Here is a 15,215-nt window from a genome sequence, read left to right on the forward strand (position 1 = left end):
TTAATGATATCCATCTACTTCTTAATTCAACATTTTGTTTATTGATTCTCACTTAATCTGTTATATTATGAAAACATGCTTTTGAAAACAAGGTTTAATTTTTCGTCCATGATAAACACATCTTCGATGTTAATGCTTCATCTAGTAACGATGCTTGACAAAATCAAATACTCCAATGAACAACTTAAAGGTGATATCATGATAAAGTTGGCGGTACTTAAAGTGTATAGGTATTTTTCGCTTGACTTCCAACTTTCACCATAGTATCCTTGTGTATTTGATATTGAATGGTCGTTTTAGGTGTAATTTTCAATCTCTCTTTCAGTTTACGGCTGAAATCAAAATGGTATATTGACAAAATCGATAATACCAAGATCAACTATATAAATGGGAGATGCTCAAGAGGACCGAGTGGTTTAATTCCTTACCCAATTTGCATAACACTATCCGGACAATCCGCATTCGAGGTCCAGACACCGATTTTGTCTCCCTTTGTTCTGATATTTACTACAGCCCCACATATATCATCAGAGTATTCGTTGAACGCCTCCCCAATCATACAAAGTAGAATTTCTAACCAAAAATTATCTAGATCCATAGCTCTCTGCTTCTTTTCTAGATTTATTAGCCACCGTCCTCCGGACTTGTTCTGATCATCTTCCCACATAGGCCGAATTCCATGCTTAAACATGCTATAGTCACAACCCTGTCTGAGCTCAGACGCCGTCTTTATGTGGTTGTACAAGCTGAACACACGACAGAAAATTTATTCTCACGATACAGTCGACAAGTCGAGCAGCTTTAATAATACGCGAGAGAACTGAGTACATAATTGCAATCACCTCCAGAAATCTTCAACCGTATCGACACTCGTTATCTCCCGCTGACTCTCCTCCCATGTCTTATTCCTGTCGGGCTCGTAGTACCACAAGGTCCAAGTGTTTTGCAGTGGATGCTTGATTAAGTATTCGGGTGGAAACTCGCCGGTACTCGTCACGTCTGCATTCTGCTTCCGGTTGATTTCCTGGAAAGAGAATTTTCCCATTCACCATCCATCTGGTGTAACGTAACACCGCGTCGGGATCGAACGCGAGTGCATCGTCGGTGCGGTCGTAAGAGCGATCTCGTGTCTGGATCTGTCGTTAACCTATGTGACAATTCACTATTACCGTGTACATTTCCATGTAATCAAATTACTGTCTGTATCGCGTAATATCCCCCGCTAACGCGATTACTTGCGGATCAACAAGAGAGAGGCACGTCAAGGTATGTACGTGGCACGACGTAAAAATTCTCCAGCAGTCTACCGAGAGCGGCTCTAGGACACTTTCTACATGATGAACATTCGTGAACACGAGCGAGCCGGTGGATGAGAGAGGGGAAGCGCGAAGAGAGGGTGCGAAAGGAGGATATGGGAAAGTTTCGAGGAAAACCACGGGCGTTCGCCGGCACGTTTTTCTCTCGGCCGAGTCTCGCGGATCGTCCGGATACTTTTGCACGAGAAGCCGCGACGTGATCGTCACGCTCACGCCGAAAAATACCTCTATTTCCTCCGTGATACTCGTAGCCATGTCACCGCAATGCGTACACTCGCTCCGTGGAAACCGTGAAGTGAACTGGCAACAGGGGCATCTGTCGGCGATGCAACCCTCTTTCTCCGCGAGTACCGTTCGCGCTCTCTGCCGGTCCTCTGCACCATTCTTCGTTTCTTTCTGGGTAAATTCAGCGAGAAACCGCGGTGCAAGACTGATCGCCTTGGCCTGGTTCCGCGCCTTCACCGCCTGCAATGCGGATGCGCCTTGCGCAGGACCCGTGCCGTCCGTTTCCGTTGGCAGATTTCTATGTACATGCATATATTCCATGCTTGACGTGCGTCGCGAACGCAGGCGTATTGCAACTGAAGCGGGAATTTTAATCCAACGATCGATGCAGTCCACTGCACACGCGACGCACTTCAAGAATGGAATATATGCACACATGTAGCAATCTGCCAACGGATCGAGTGATGGAATAAGTGAAAATATTGCATTGCGATGCATAAATTTGTTGCCCGAGCGTTCTCGCATCTGCGATGTTTCTTACGTTTCTTTTCGTTGACGTTTCCGTGACGTTCGCATCTCTCCGGCGCTCCGACACGCTCGCATTCGATCGCGACACACCTGCGCCTGTTTTGTCATTTGTGCGCGCAACGAGCGTTGCAGATCGATAGCTTGAAAATAAAAAAGGAACGAGCGGCCATTGCCCGCGGACGAGCACGGACGATGCAACAGAGTTTGCGATGCGCCGCGCTTGCGTACGATGACGAGTCACATAACGCGTAATTTCGCGACGGATCGTCAGGGTCGGTCAGGGCCGTTCTTGTTTATTTATTTCCCAACAAAAATTATCGACGGGGGGAGGATTGACATTCTTGGCGTCTCTTTTTTTCCCTCGCTCTTCCGTCCTTTGTCTATCCCTCGCACTGGGCTCTCGCCTCCGCACAGTCCCGTGTTTACTCTCGTCCACGGTCTTACATGCTGCAAACGACGGGAGTAGTAGGGGGAGGGGGTAGGCCCTCCTAATGAGGACGTTATAACTTCGATTTTCGGTCGCAAAGTATGGGATGATCGAGGGATGTCGGTAGTGCGACAAAGACAGAGGAGCAGTTCTCCTGTCTGTTTCACTGCAACCCTCAACAGCAGCGACGCATAGCGACAGTAGCGCGAGTGAAAAACCGCTTCGTTACGATGACTCCCCCCACCACTGAAAATTCGCTTCGTTTCCAGACCTCTATATAAAACCGTGTTCTCATCACTCATGCTTGCACTACAATGTGTTTACGTTGTAACTCGGGAAACGCTGTTCGCGCATAAGGAGCGAATCACGTTGAGTGCAGTATGAAGCGTGTGGTAATGTTCGAGTTCTATCTTCCTGTTATCTCAAGCATGATAAACGGTGACGCGGTTGCTTGCTTTCCTTTCCATTTCGTGACGTTGTTGTAGGTTAGCTTGTTAATACCAGACGATATCTACGCGCTCCGATCCGATGCGATTCGCGTGAACGAAACGATCACCGTGATCCGGTGAAGCAGTTTTTGTGATCGTGCATGTTACAAACTCGGCGAATCACCGAGTGTTCCTCCCGTTTTAATTTATAACTTTTCGCTCCTTAGACTGAAGAAAACAATGAAGCCAAACGGGCCTACGTCAAGCAGGATTCCATCAATTTCGGATACGATGCTTCCTCGTACGCTAATTACTCATCCTCACCTTCCACTGTCGCCCAACCTCTACCAGGACAACCGCCTCTGCCTCCTATGCCTCCACCCCCCAGTGGAGTCCCACCTCCGCCACATGTATTTGGACCAGTGCCTTCCCAAGTCGCACCCATACAGTGGACACATCCACACACCCCTTGGCAATGGATAACGCCACAGACCTCCCCGTTACCACCTCCAACTCCGCGCGAAATGACTAATACCTTTCAGAGAGAGGTGCCTCTTAGAGGTAACTATGTACATCGCAAAAGATTTACTCAGAATAGAAACAATATGTATGTTCAGAAGAATACCTTTTATCGTAAAAGTAGACGGTTGACGCGATTTGGGCAGTCACAGGGTCAGTTCGATCAAGCCGCGTATTTTGGCGCGACGTTGACGGGTGGTCTCGGTTTGGATTGGCAAAGAAATAATTATACCACGACGGCAAACGATGCTATAATAAATCACATGACCGTTCCTCTACCCAATCCTATTCCCCCAATTCCGCCTGGAATCGTGAGCGGTAGGCACGGCGGAGAGACGGAGGATCAGGACATGAAAATTGTACTGGTGAAAATACGCCTCGAGTACTACGCGAAGCTGCTGCAAGCGTAACTAATTCGATCACTTTGATTCTTTCAGGAGGAGGTTGTAGTCAAGAAGAGTAAACAAAGGAAGCCGATGTCACAAAGCTACCCCAGCAGGCCGTGGAACAAAGAGGACGCAGAGAGGGCCTTGAAAACTGAAAATGAATATAACAAGAAACTGAAGGCGCAGAGCTTGATAATCAAGTTTCCCGATCCGGATCTGAATAAGGATATCGTTCGATTGTTTCATTCTGGTATACAGAACATACATTTCCAGAGTCCCAGTGGGCCGAGATACTGTTTCATCCAGATGGCGGAGAGCGTGAATATTGACGACGCCATAAAGGAATTGGAGAAGATCCGTTTTGGCATTGGACACTTGAAGGTCGAGAGGAAATCGTTGAGAGACGAGGATAACCCGATGCCCGAGGAGATAGATCCGTATACTTTGTATATAGGAAATTTGCCCGAGTCCGTTAAAATAAATGAAGTAGAAAGTAAATTCCCGACAGCCACGCGAATAGACGTAGGATACGCGCAAAAGATGAGAAATACTCGGTGCGTTACGCGTATATAATATAGGAGAATCGTATATATATATGTATATATATATATATTTTGTACATGTGACATGATTTTTTTTTATAAACCATTAATTACCACGTTTCATTGCAGATATGCTTTTATAAGGTACAATAGCGTAGACGAATCGATATCAGCTTACAAAAAAGCGCACGATCTGATGTGGGACACGAGGAGCATCATTGTTAGATTTCGACGGCAGCGAGGCAACGCTGGCCTTCCGGGAGAGCCGAAACCTAACGTCAAGAAAGTTAAGGCGGAACCAAATAATGCTGAACAAGTGAAGAAGGAACAACAGAGCGCCAATCACGAGTCCAAGTCCAACAGCAAGAAGCCGAAGGAGGAAGGAAGTAGCGCTGGTCAAGTGAAGAAGGAAGATAAAATTAATCACGCGGATGTATCGTCGAAGCAGGACGCGGATAGCGTGGAAGCGCGGTTGGAAGATAATTCCAACAAGGGACAGAGCAAACCGCCGGTCCCGCAGGTGCAGGAACAAAACGCGAACTCTCATTCCTCTACGTTGCCGACTTCGATCACGTCGGCTAAAACGGTGCAAGAACAGCAACAGCAACCCTGGGTATTAAATATAAAATCAATTGTTAAATTAACGAATTCCATTGTGTCAACGACCGTTTTTGTTTTCGTAGACGTCGCAGCCTCCTCAGATACCGTCAGCATCAGAGGCTCCGCCACCATGTCCAGCCGAAGCGGAAGCTGTCGAGGAGACGATAATGCTTACCGAAATAAAAGAGGAACCCATAGATTACGAGGAGATGGACGTGGCTTGTAACATGCAGTCGGACGACGACGACGACGATGACGACGATGACGACGATGATGACGAAGAGGAGCCGGATGACACCGACGACGAGGTTGACATTGAAGGTGGCTTCGAGGAGGACGATGAAGACATCGACGATGAGGGAAATATAAGATTCGCTAACAAATCTTTGGACACCACGTACGACAATGAAGAAGAACCGTCTGATGTGAGTACATGTAGCATCGTTGACAACTTTGTATCGATTATTTTATCTAAAGAAATCCGAAGGCTAGTTCAATAATTATTTCTTATGCACGTTCTCTTCTTTCAGTATCTCGATCAAATGTTCAGCGAGCTGGAAGACATGACGGGCGATATTAGTTTCTTGAAAAATTAAACGGATTATCGTTTCGATCGTGATCAGTGATTTGTTCGATCGCTCTTTTCCGCTGCGATTTTTAGGAAACTTTAAGTTTCTATGTAATGTGTAAATATCTCAGTAATACAAATGAAGACTGTATGTATTTAAGTAAGCGGTAGTATAAGCAGTTACAGTACAGTTCTGATTAAGCATTTTATAATTATAGTTTTTTTTTCCAATGAATTTTTTCAAGGTTTAATTATCACACTTAGGTGCGAAATTGTGTAAACTATTGTATCATTAAAAATTATTATTTTGTATATTCTCTGTAGTGATTAATCTGTTCGTCATCACGCGCCAATCTATACGATTCTTTTTTGTACGATGCGTAGAGCTGCAGACACGAAGTAACCGGGGAGCCAGTGTTACACTGTATTTTCCGTAATTATAAATCTATGAATTGATGTCAATTATAGTCAGAAGATTACGAGCTTGCGAAACAAAATATAACAGTTAATATTCTACGAGTAATCATTCTTGTGCGTATCACTGAGAAGACCTTGGTTTTCCCTCCCTCCGTGACACGTTTCATCGTGTTTCGCGCGTTGCATTCAAACACCGGATGCACTCTCAACGATTCAAGCTTGCCATCTACTTCCGCTTCGAGTCGGTTGGCAACAAAAACGCGGGTAACTGTCATCTGTGGAAGGCGCGAGGGTACTTGTTGCCGGGTCGGCTCACGAGGGTTAACTGGATTCTACGTCTTATTCTTTTCGAATTATTCTTGCATCAAGTTTACTGACGTACGGAAACGGCACGATGTTCGAGGCACGGCTGACGCAGAGCGCGATCTTAAAGAAGGTGTTGGACGCGGTGAAGGACCTCCTGTCTGAGGCGACGTTCGAGTGCTCGGACTCGGGGATTCAGGTCCAGGCGATGGACAACGCGCACGTTTCCCTGGTCTCCTTGAATCTCAGGAGTGACGGTTTCGACAAGTACCGTTGCGATCGGAATCTGTCGATGGGCATGAGTATCAGTTGGTGAGTCGAGAGTTCCCTCGTTTTATTTTCGTACGGTGTTTTCGATTAAATTTCGTGATATCCTGATTGCCGTTGCGTAATTGAGACATTTTTCTAATGTGTGTTAATCCATTTGTAAAATCACGGTGCGTGGATTAATATATTTTATGTAAAGTGGCCGAAATGAAAATAGTGGAAAGGTTAGGTATTCGGCAACCGTCTTGTGAACAAAGAAAGAGGGGAATCCGTTTCTTTTGACTGTCCTACGCTCTCCGTGTTCGAACAGAACGAATACGTATACATGTCTATTTGTCTGATTTGAAGTAAGAAAGGATAGAGAGGGAATCGCTGAGAAGTGCGACCGAGCAGAGGAAAGATCTCTCTAGAGTTTTACGAGAGCATGATAATCTCGACGAATCGTTTTCAGTATGTCAAAGATCCTGCGATGTGCCGGTGCGGAGGACACGGTGACCCTCAGGGCGTGGGATAGTCCCGAATCTATCGTTTTTATATTCGAGTCGCCAAACAAAGACAAACTGGCCGAGTATGAGATGAAGCTAATTAATATGGATCAGGAGCATCTCGGCATTCCCGTAAGACACGCTCGCGGAAATCACGCTGACAGTGACTGCTGATTCACGTCAGGACGCGCTCATGATTCGATTATTTTGCAGGAAACCTCGTATTCGTGCGTCGTGAAAATGCCGTCTGCAGAGTTCACCCGTATCTGCAGGGACCTCAGCCAGTTCGGAGAATCGATAACGTTTGCTTGCACGAAGGAAGGCATAAAATTCAGCGCGTCTGGCGATTATGGTTCAGGTGAGTTTTCTCAGAGCCAAATACTTGTGAATACAGTTTGAATGATGTGGAATGTACTTTGTGTTTTATCTACTTACATTGAAAAAAGCCTGCATCACCGCTAGCATAGATAGTTTCCTCAATCTCTTCAATATTTCCTCAAGTATTGTGCCTGATTTGCCAACTGACTCCAACTGACTGCAGGAACTGATCTCAAATAGGGACTTCCTTGATTCGAAATGTACCTCAACTGTTTATCTTTTGAATCTTCCGAGCAAAGGTCACGTGTCTTGTATATCACGTGCCTTCTCTTGTTTACGCTTTTATTCACGAAATATTTAATACCTAACGCGCACGCGCGCGTTCAATTTACTTTATATACGAGGATTAGGAATTTTATAATGTTTACATATAGTATTATATAGAGTGTCCCAAATAATCAGAAATATAATCATTCTCTTTTATTTCTTAAATTGAAGGAGATAGATTATTAGAAATTCCAAGTAAAATTAAATATTGTATGGTTTAATAAGTTATGTTTTATTTTAAATACATAACGGCAATTTATAAAAAAGCAAAGTTTATAAATCATTAAGTTTAATTTGTTATCATCTTTAATTCGTGAAAAGTAGAAGAGGAGGATTGTTTAAGCTGACATTTTACATGTTGCATAAACTTAAACACGTTACTCCTATTTTTTTTTTAGCCAACATCAAATTAGCACAGACTGCTGACGCGGATAATGAAGAGGAAGCAATAATTGTTAACATGCAGGAACCAGTGAAGCTGACATTTTCTTGTCGCTATCTGAATTGTTTTGTGAAGGCTGGTCCTCTTTGCAATCAAGTTCAACTGTCCATGTCCGACGACGTGCCTCTAGTATGTGAATACAAGATCGGTGATATTGGACATATTAGATATTACCTGGCGCCCAAGATCGATGACGAGGAAGAAAATTAAAGCGGTGATAAAAGTGAAGCTCTTGGAATGTACACTGAATTGTTAATCACTGGTACTGTGTTACATTACTGATTGCTTTGGAAGATCCTGTCCAATTAACGTCTGCTTTGACATCGTGCTTATTTCAATAGAGAAAAAAATTCATTGGCTTGACATCGTAATTTTCAAGAGGACAGTACCATAGATATATTTTAGTAATCGTGTAATGAAATCGTCCCGTTGTCCAATATTGAGGTACAAGTAAGGCAAAGTTATAAATACTTTTAAGATAATATATTATTTTAATTTTACATTTAAAAGTTATTTGGCTCGTCACAGTGCTAGCGCATTGCAGAATTGACTGACACTAAAATTCATAGTAGAGTGACACAATAATGATTAGTATAGCAAAATGGTGTCATCCTCTTAATCAATATTCACATTGTTACTGTTCCAGAGACTGTGACAGTATTTTGATAACATCGCATTGTTCGTTTTTTTTTTATATGTAAGAAGAACTCAATATATTTCCAAAAAATTTGATAAATTTTGAATTATATGTTACTCTTACACCCTAGCCTAGAAATCGAAATTTCAAGTTTTGCTTAGTTGCAAGTATCTTATACTTCTTATATGTTTGTGTCTTTAAGCTACTTTAATATAAAAATACATAATTAACTTACGAGCTGAGGGAATAAAAGGGCTATATCATGGATGGAATAGCCTAGAAGTATACAGTTAAATCTTACATAATTTGGATTTTTCATATAATTACTCTAAGTAATTAAGTTAATAATCAATCGTTAAATATTGATTTATACTATAGAATTATTTTTTACACGCGAGCACTCCTCGTCGGATCTCTACAAGTAGTAGTAGTCATTCAGCGTTTTTTTATTCTTCGTACATTAAAAACGAAATCCTTGATTCCTTTTTCTTTTTCTCTCGGTAAAACAAGTAACGTCCTTACGCATGCACGATACGTTAGAGGAAGGAAACAAAAATGAGAAAGATTAAAAAATAACGAAACGATAGACACAGGTTTGGCAATATTAATCAGCCTCTTTGGTATTAAAGCCCTGATATTGCTTTCTGGTTTTAACTTAATCAGAAGTTCATTTAACGAGAGAGGAGCTCTGTCCATATATATATCATACATTGTTAAAAAGAAGATTAGCCTATGTAAAGAACGCGATTACTACCTTTTAGAAAAAATAGTTTGTATAGATTTCTCTCCAATATGCGATATTGTGAATTTTTAAGATGCGCTCAGCTATGCTTCCTCAGGGGAGATTCACACAGATCTCGATCTCTCTCTCTCTCTCTCTCGCTCTCTTGACACGTCACGCGTGTTCCAATTTGGCATCCTGTTATACGTTATAGATACGCGTTCAGTCTACGTATATAGACATACTCGTAATATTGAACATACATACATACGCAAGATGCTGTATGGTCTCTCCACGGCTCTGAGAACGCCATGCAAAACAGAAAATCTGTATACGCGTCTGTGAATGAGGGATGCGAAGGGGCCTTTAAGCGTTCGTGCTACCGTTGCTCCCGTACAGGCTTGGGTGCACGTATTTGTCATGCAGTGTCCTTAAATGCCTCAGCAGGTTGCTCTTTACGTTGAAGCCCTTTTTACAGTAGGAACAGAGAAACGGCTTCTCGCCCGTGTGCGTTCTCTGGTGGATAACCATCGACGCGTGACTCGGGAACTCCTTTTGACATATGTTGCACAGCTTTTGGTGATTGTGTACCCTCTTCGGCTTCGGCGGCGCCGAGTTGTTCATCAAGGCCAGCTGCTCCTCCGTGTGCTCCGTCTGTATGTGACGCACCCACTCCTGCGGCGTGGAGTACATGTTGCCGCACAGGTCGCACTTGAGCGGCGGGAACTCCTTGCTGTCGTCATTCATGTCGTCCTGAAATCGCGTTTCCTCGTTTTACAGACGTCCCGTGATTGCGGTGCAAGGGTAAGGGAAGAAGAGCGAAATTCATGATATCGAAGCCGCCGGTACCTTTCGTTTCTTCCTCCGGTTCTCGGTCATGTCGGCGTGCGTGAATTCTATGTGCCTCACCCAATCCGACGGCCTGTTAAACGTTTGACTGCACATGTCGCACGTCAGCGGCGTGTACTCCTCCTCCTCCATGTCCCCATCCTCATCCGCACTGTGCACGATTTCCTATAAACCCAATTAAAGATCGTTACCACCGTGATGTCCTCCAGGCGCAGCGAGGGTGGGTGGAGAATTCGCTTTACATACCGGTTTGATATCGATCTCGTGGTCTATCGTCAGCGATTCCGACGGATCGATCGTCTCTTCCCAATCGATTGGCTCATCCTTCACTAACAGTTCCAGATTTAGTTCCGTCTAGAAAAGAAGAAAGAGAACGTTAGACCGTCGTCGTTATGTCATGTGAACGAATCGCCTTTTCTTTTCTCTCTCTCTCATTGTCTTTGTCGCTACAACTAAATCTAAAAGACTGCCTCACGTTTTCGCCACCTTCGCTCTTCGACTTATTCGATTCGGAGTCGCTGCTCGCTTTCTTCTTCTTGCTGTTCGTCTCGAGATTCTCCTTGTTCTTGTTCTGCTCGTTCTTGTTCTCCTCGAGGATCTTCTTGCCGTCTGAGTCGTTACTCTTCTCGTCGATCTTCTCGATGCTCTTCCTCTCCATCGGTTTCGATGGTTGCACGTTATTCTGGCAGGTCGTGGTCGCTTGTTGCGCACCCTCCGCCACCTTCTCCGTAGCCGGCTGTATCAGCTTGATCTTCTGTATCTGTCCGGTCAGCTGCGACGGCTCCCTCTTGTCACGCTCGATTTTCTGATTATTCGACTGTATGTTTTCCTTCTTGCTGCTGCCGCTGTTCGATCTCCACAGTCCGCGTACACGCAGGATATCACCGGCCTTCAGGACTCCCTCCAACTGGTCATTCGTTACGGTGGCTTCGCCACTGTACATGTACTGTATCAGTATCTTCAAGGTACGATATCCAATCTCCGTAGGCAGTACCTGAAATGTAGAATCTCCTGTTATTATCGAGTTATTATCCATGCGCGTCGCACCGATCGGGATCATTTTGATAACCAACCACGATTATTGGAGCGTTGGTGTTCGCGCCGAAGTGGCACGTCTGGAAAATGTGACTGAGATAGGACGAGCAGGCCGCGAGGACGAATCGGTGGGCCGCCACGTGCCGGCCGCAGGATGTCGCCAACAGAACATCCGCAAAAGATTCGGACTGGAGTAGAGTCGCAACAGAGCTGTGCAAATGCGCCCCGTAACTGTGCCATTTAAGCTGATAATTCTCCGAGGCAGCGATGGCCATCTTTTCTGTATCGGATAAAAGTATCGGATTACATGTGTGAAAATTCGAAGATATCGTCATTGATGTTGCCTCGACTTTGTGCATTTAACGCTAAGTACATTCTTCAGCTTCATTTATGTAATACTATTATGTCGACTGAAAAGTCCGTGATTTTTTATTATTATATATTAAATTGATAATCATTAATATTAAGAATTAATGCAACAAAAATTTTGCACTCGAATTTCGCTGAAAAGATCCGCACAGACTTTCCGATCGATCCAATATAAATATATAATCAACATAAAAAAATCGCAGAAAAAAACAAAGATTGAATTATATAACGCGTCTATAAGATCGAGCCTGTTGCGCGACGATCTTTTTCCATGAAACCGATCTTAAGTCAATGAAATTTATATAATTCGTTGTGAAATCGCATGAAATCACCGAGTCCCTTTTCGTCAGCTTTAGCGTCTCGCGCATCTTTATCCGTATCGATCTATCGTCGCGATTAGCGATTGCGGATAATTATCTGCAAAGGCGGCAGAGAATGGCTACACGTCGCCCTCTCGCCATGATCGTTTCGCGATCTCGCGTGTGGAAAGCGTTCACGATCTAACAAATGTTCGGCGATCCGTTTGCCGTGTGATCTACGGCAACAACAACTTTCCCTCCCTTTCCATGTTTTTTTTTTAATTTTATCTTCTCATATCGCGATTAAACATTAAATCATAATCGCACTCCGCGTTTTCCTCGCTGCTCCAAAATCTAAATTACGAAGCCGTGCTGAATCGATCGAAGGGGCACGACAAATGCTTTCCGCATCAACCGTAATTTTCGCTTCTCCGTTATTCGCGTTTGCGGAATTGTTAATTCACCGCTCGCGCGTCTAAACTGTCAAACGTTTCCCCAATCACATTTACAACGTTGATCCGCTTCGCTGTCGTCACCGTCATCATCGTCGTGGTCATTGTCGTTGTCTTCGTTTTTGTCGTCGTCATCGACGTTGTCGCCGCCCGTATACAGATCAATGCAAACCGATAAGTCGCGCAACGTGATAGCTCTCGCGCCTCGTCACTGTCGCCACTGCAGCCGCAATTCCGCCGATCTTTCCTGTATCTCGTCACGCGTTAATTTAATTTGCAAGCTCGATCGGGCCGCAACGGGGTTGCCTTAGTCCCTTGTTCTTTATCGGAAACGCCGATTCGCCGACACCGTTCGTCCGAACCCTGTCTCGTTACCGATATTCGGGACGCGCGTGCTGCTGTTTCACCAGTACGTCGGATGACGACGTACGATCGGATCGGGCAGGACACTTCGTCGCGCTTGCACACCGAGGAACTGCATCGATTAATGCCCGATTTGACGAGCGCTCGCACGCGACGTATCGCGACGTGAATCATCCACGGGGAAACGGAGCGCGTGAGAACGTTGTCCTCGTGAGCCCTCGATCGCTGCTTCTCTCTCTCTCTCTCTCTCTCTCTCTCTCTCTCCCGGATCAAACCATTGTCCACGTCCTCGTCGTTGTTGTCGTCGGCCTGAGATTTACCTGAGAACATCGACACGAGCACCGGCAGGAAAACGTCACGATGATCTGCAGCGACGATTTATATTGTTAGACGCGCAAATTCACGCGATGACTTATCCGCGTGCGGGCAAGAAACGACGGTAAAACGTCGCTGACGAGGCTGCTGCGTGCACAGAGCGCGACCGTATCTCGCGCGCGTCGTCGGTGTTTTGAAAGGCGCTTGGCGCGGACAGGACAGGGGCAGATACCGAGCATCGAACGAACCGCCGCGTAGGGGCCTAAAAATCGATATTTCGGTCTTTGCTCCATCCTCTCCGCGCGCCGTGCGGCGCGGCGCGGCGCGGCGCGGCCGCGGCTCGGCTCGCCGGCTCTCACCGGCTAGAGAGGCAGAGGAGGTAGGGTATGCCCCTCTGTGTTCATCATCGATTTTCCCGGCTACCAATCGCACGCATCCATTTATCGCATCGATCGCCCGAGCTGATTTCAGCGTTTGCGTCCGTCCGTCCATCCGCCCGCTCCACGACGATTCATACACCCTCCCGATCCTTCCTGCTCCCCCCCCCCCGCCTCCTCCTGTCTGTCTTCCGTCTCTCTTTCTACCCTCCCTCTCTCCACATATCGCCGGTACCCTTCCCGCGTTACCCTATCCCCTCATCGAGGTGACCCTCGCCGCCGTTGCCACTGCTGCCGCCGCTCCGGCTGTACCTTCGATCGTAGATACGACTCGACTTGAAAGAGAGAGAGAGGGGACAAAAAGAGAGCTGTCGAGGGTCGCACGCCGAGAGGGAGGCCGACCTCGCGGACGCGTGATCCGACGCGATCGCAAATCCGCCGACTTTTCGATGCCTGTTGATATCGCGCCATGTTCAGGACGATATATCGCGCCTCCTCGCTCGAGGCTCGCTCCCCGGCAGAAATGTCGAACGTCGAAGCCTCGATGCAAATGTCCGCTCCGATTCGCCGCGAGGTCGATCGATTGTACCACCGCTGGATGCATGATCCACCGCGTCCAGGCGGGAGATCACACCTCTCCTCCCGCCCTCCCGCGTCGTCGATGTCGGCGTCCGTTCCAGACGCGAAGTATCTGGGAAAATTTCGCGGATTTCAATAAAATTAAAATTGCTCGAGAGGACACTCGTCGCCTGCTCGGTGTCTTTAAATTGATCTCGTGCGGTTCGCAATTCTGGCCTCCGTTTCGGAGCAGCAGAAGATTCATGCTTACGATTGATGATTACAAGGCAGCCGCGGATATGAAATGAAAAAAATTAACTTCGTAATGATGCAATGAATCATTTGACGAATGCGGTTTTGCGCCGCTGCAGAATAACGCCACCGGTTAAATCATCCCAGCATCCACCGTAACGAAGTACGGACCAGTTCACGAATATATCATGACGTTAGATACAATAGAAGATACCTCGACGCATCTGTTTGAGTCGTATTACTCATCGCGTAGCGTAGGATTCCGCAGGATTTTTGGGTGCACGATGCACCGCGAGAGATCGATGGATCCTTCGAGCTTCGTCCATCCATCTCAGGAAATTTCGCGATCGAGGATGCTGTTCGCGTCTGAAGATGGCGCCGGTGGTAGGATTATTCGATTTTCAGGATTTGCTTGGCGTGTGCACGTGTGCATACGTACGTACGTACGTGTGTATACGTGTGTCCGTGTGCGCGGTGCGCGGCGACGTACCGCATTGCGTCGACGACCCATTTTGCAACGGGGGCGATAAGTCGCGCTCGCCGCCCTCCCTACGGTTAAATAATCAATCTCGCGTTGCTCGCGGTGATCGAGAGACACCTTCGGAGACGCCTTTTTTTTACCTGCCGGTGCTGCAAGAGGATGGTTAGAATGAGCCGTGTCGCTTAACGTCATGTCCTTTGTTTCGCCTCGCATCTGCATGATTGTTTTTCTCCACGCCTACGCTTAATCGCCTTGATATATGTAATTTCGAGCTAGAGATTTCTGTCGCAACACACGCGTATTGTATTATACGTACGGCGCGTAGAGACTTCGCGAACGCGAAATTCCGATGATCGATCATCGATCTGCATCAGAGGATGAGCGTTTGAATCGTGATCGCTCGGGCCGC

At 46.1% G+C, this 15,215-nt stretch overlaps 4 protein-coding genes across 7 annotated transcripts; 2 read left to right on the forward strand and 2 right to left on the reverse strand.

Annotated features, from left to right (window-relative positions):
• Positions 1–21: 21 nt before the first annotated feature.
• On the reverse strand, positions 22–7,602 carry LOC105281601 (eukaryotic translation initiation factor 4E). Of its 3 annotated transcripts, none has more exons than XM_026972520.1 (4): positions 7,447–7,602; positions 843–1,024; positions 429–746; positions 22–332 (listed from the first exon to the last, which is right to left on the reverse strand). In XM_026972520.1, exons 1-4 carry the CDS (start codon positions 7,474–7,476, stop codon positions 218–220), a joined length of 645 nt encoding a protein of 214 aa, XP_026828321.1. In that variant the 5' UTR covers positions 7,477–7,602; the 3' UTR covers positions 22–217. The 3 variants fall into 3 exon arrangements, with proteins under 3 accessions (XP_026828321.1, XP_011341220.3, XP_026828320.1); XM_011342918.3 differs by lacking the exon at positions 7,447–7,602 and adding an exon at positions 1,542–2,034; XM_026972519.1 differs by lacking the exon at positions 7,447–7,602 and adding an exon at positions 1,170–1,453.
• Positions 2,265–6,058, forward strand: LOC105281603. The gene is made up of 6 exons (XM_011342921.2): positions 2,265–2,888; positions 3,152–3,808; positions 3,881–4,383; positions 4,501–4,984; positions 5,055–5,396; positions 5,502–6,058. The coding sequence occupies exons 1-6, from the start codon at positions 2,877–2,879 to the stop codon at positions 5,565–5,567; spliced, it is 2,064 nt and encodes a 687-aa protein (XP_011341223.1). The 5' UTR covers positions 2,265–2,876; the 3' UTR covers positions 5,568–6,058.
• LOC105281604 (proliferating cell nuclear antigen) lies at positions 6,215–8,825 on the forward strand. The gene is made up of 4 exons (XM_011342923.3): positions 6,215–6,571; positions 6,978–7,143; positions 7,225–7,369; positions 8,055–8,825. Exons 1-4 carry the CDS (start codon positions 6,351–6,353, stop codon positions 8,306–8,308), a joined length of 786 nt encoding a protein of 261 aa, XP_011341225.1. The 5' UTR covers positions 6,215–6,350; the 3' UTR covers positions 8,309–8,825.
• LOC105281605 (zinc finger protein 432) lies at positions 8,569–13,408 on the reverse strand. Of its 2 annotated transcripts, none has more exons than XM_011342924.3 (6): positions 13,144–13,408; positions 11,379–11,620; positions 10,781–11,299; positions 10,552–10,659; positions 10,306–10,470; positions 8,569–10,209 (listed from the first exon to the last, which is right to left on the reverse strand). In XM_011342924.3, exons 1-6 carry the CDS (start codon positions 13,151–13,153, stop codon positions 9,823–9,825), a joined length of 1,431 nt encoding a protein of 476 aa, XP_011341226.1. In that variant the 5' UTR covers positions 13,154–13,408; the 3' UTR covers positions 8,569–9,822. The 2 variants fall into 2 exon arrangements, with proteins under 2 accessions (XP_011341226.1, XP_011341227.1); XM_011342925.3 differs by lacking the exon at positions 13,144–13,408 and adding an exon at positions 12,836–13,109.
• Between the last annotated feature and the right edge of the window lie 1,807 nt (positions 13,409–15,215).

The sequence above is a fragment of the Ooceraea biroi genome, chromosome 9, assembly GCF_003672135.1.
Source record: "Ooceraea biroi isolate clonal line C1 chromosome 9, Obir_v5.4, whole genome shotgun sequence".
NCBI classification, from domain to species: domain Eukaryota; kingdom Metazoa; phylum Arthropoda; class Insecta; order Hymenoptera; family Formicidae; genus Ooceraea; species Ooceraea biroi.

Excerpts from the sequence above, each read along its gene's own strand:
- LOC105281604 (XM_011342923.3), top strand. The coding sequence starts at position 6,351 with ATGTTCGAGGCACGGCTGACGCAGAGCGCGATCTTAAAGAAGGTGTTG. Across the intron at positions 6,572-6,977 it reads ATGGGCATGAGTATCAGTTG|TATGTCAAAGATCCTGCGAT; the intron begins GTGAGTCGAGAG and ends AATCGTTTTCAG. Across the intron at positions 7,144-7,224 it reads AGGAGCATCTCGGCATTCCC|GAAACCTCGTATTCGTGCGT; the intron begins GTAAGACACGCT and ends ATTATTTTGCAG.
- LOC105281601 (XM_011342918.3), bottom strand. The coding sequence starts at position 1,979 with ATGTGTGCATATATTCCATTCTTGAAGTGCGTCGCGTGTGCAGTGGAC. Across the intron at positions 747-842 it reads ACGGTTGAAGATTTCTGGAG|CTTGTACAACCACATAAAGA; the intron begins GTGATTGCAATT and ends TCGTGTGTTCAG. Across the intron at positions 333-428 it reads GATAGTGTTATGCAAATTGG|CCGTAAACTGAAAGAGAGAT; the intron begins GTAAGGAATTAA and ends TTTTGATTTCAG.
- LOC105281603 (XM_011342921.2), top strand. Across the intron at positions 4,985-5,054 it reads AACAGCAACAGCAACCCTGG|ACGTCGCAGCCTCCTCAGAT; the intron begins GTATTAAATATA and ends TTGTTTTCGTAG. Across the intron at positions 5,397-5,501 it reads ATGAAGAAGAACCGTCTGAT|TATCTCGATCAAATGTTCAG; the intron begins GTGAGTACATGT and ends CTCTTCTTTCAG.
- LOC105281605 (XM_011342924.3), bottom strand. Across the intron at positions 11,300-11,378 it reads CCAACGCTCCAATAATCGTG|GTACTGCCTACGGAGATTGG; the intron begins GTTGGTTATCAA and ends TCTACATTTCAG. Across the intron at positions 10,210-10,305 it reads ACCGGAGGAAGAAACGAAAG|GACGACATGAATGACGACAG; the intron begins GTACCGGCGGCT and ends ACGCGATTTCAG.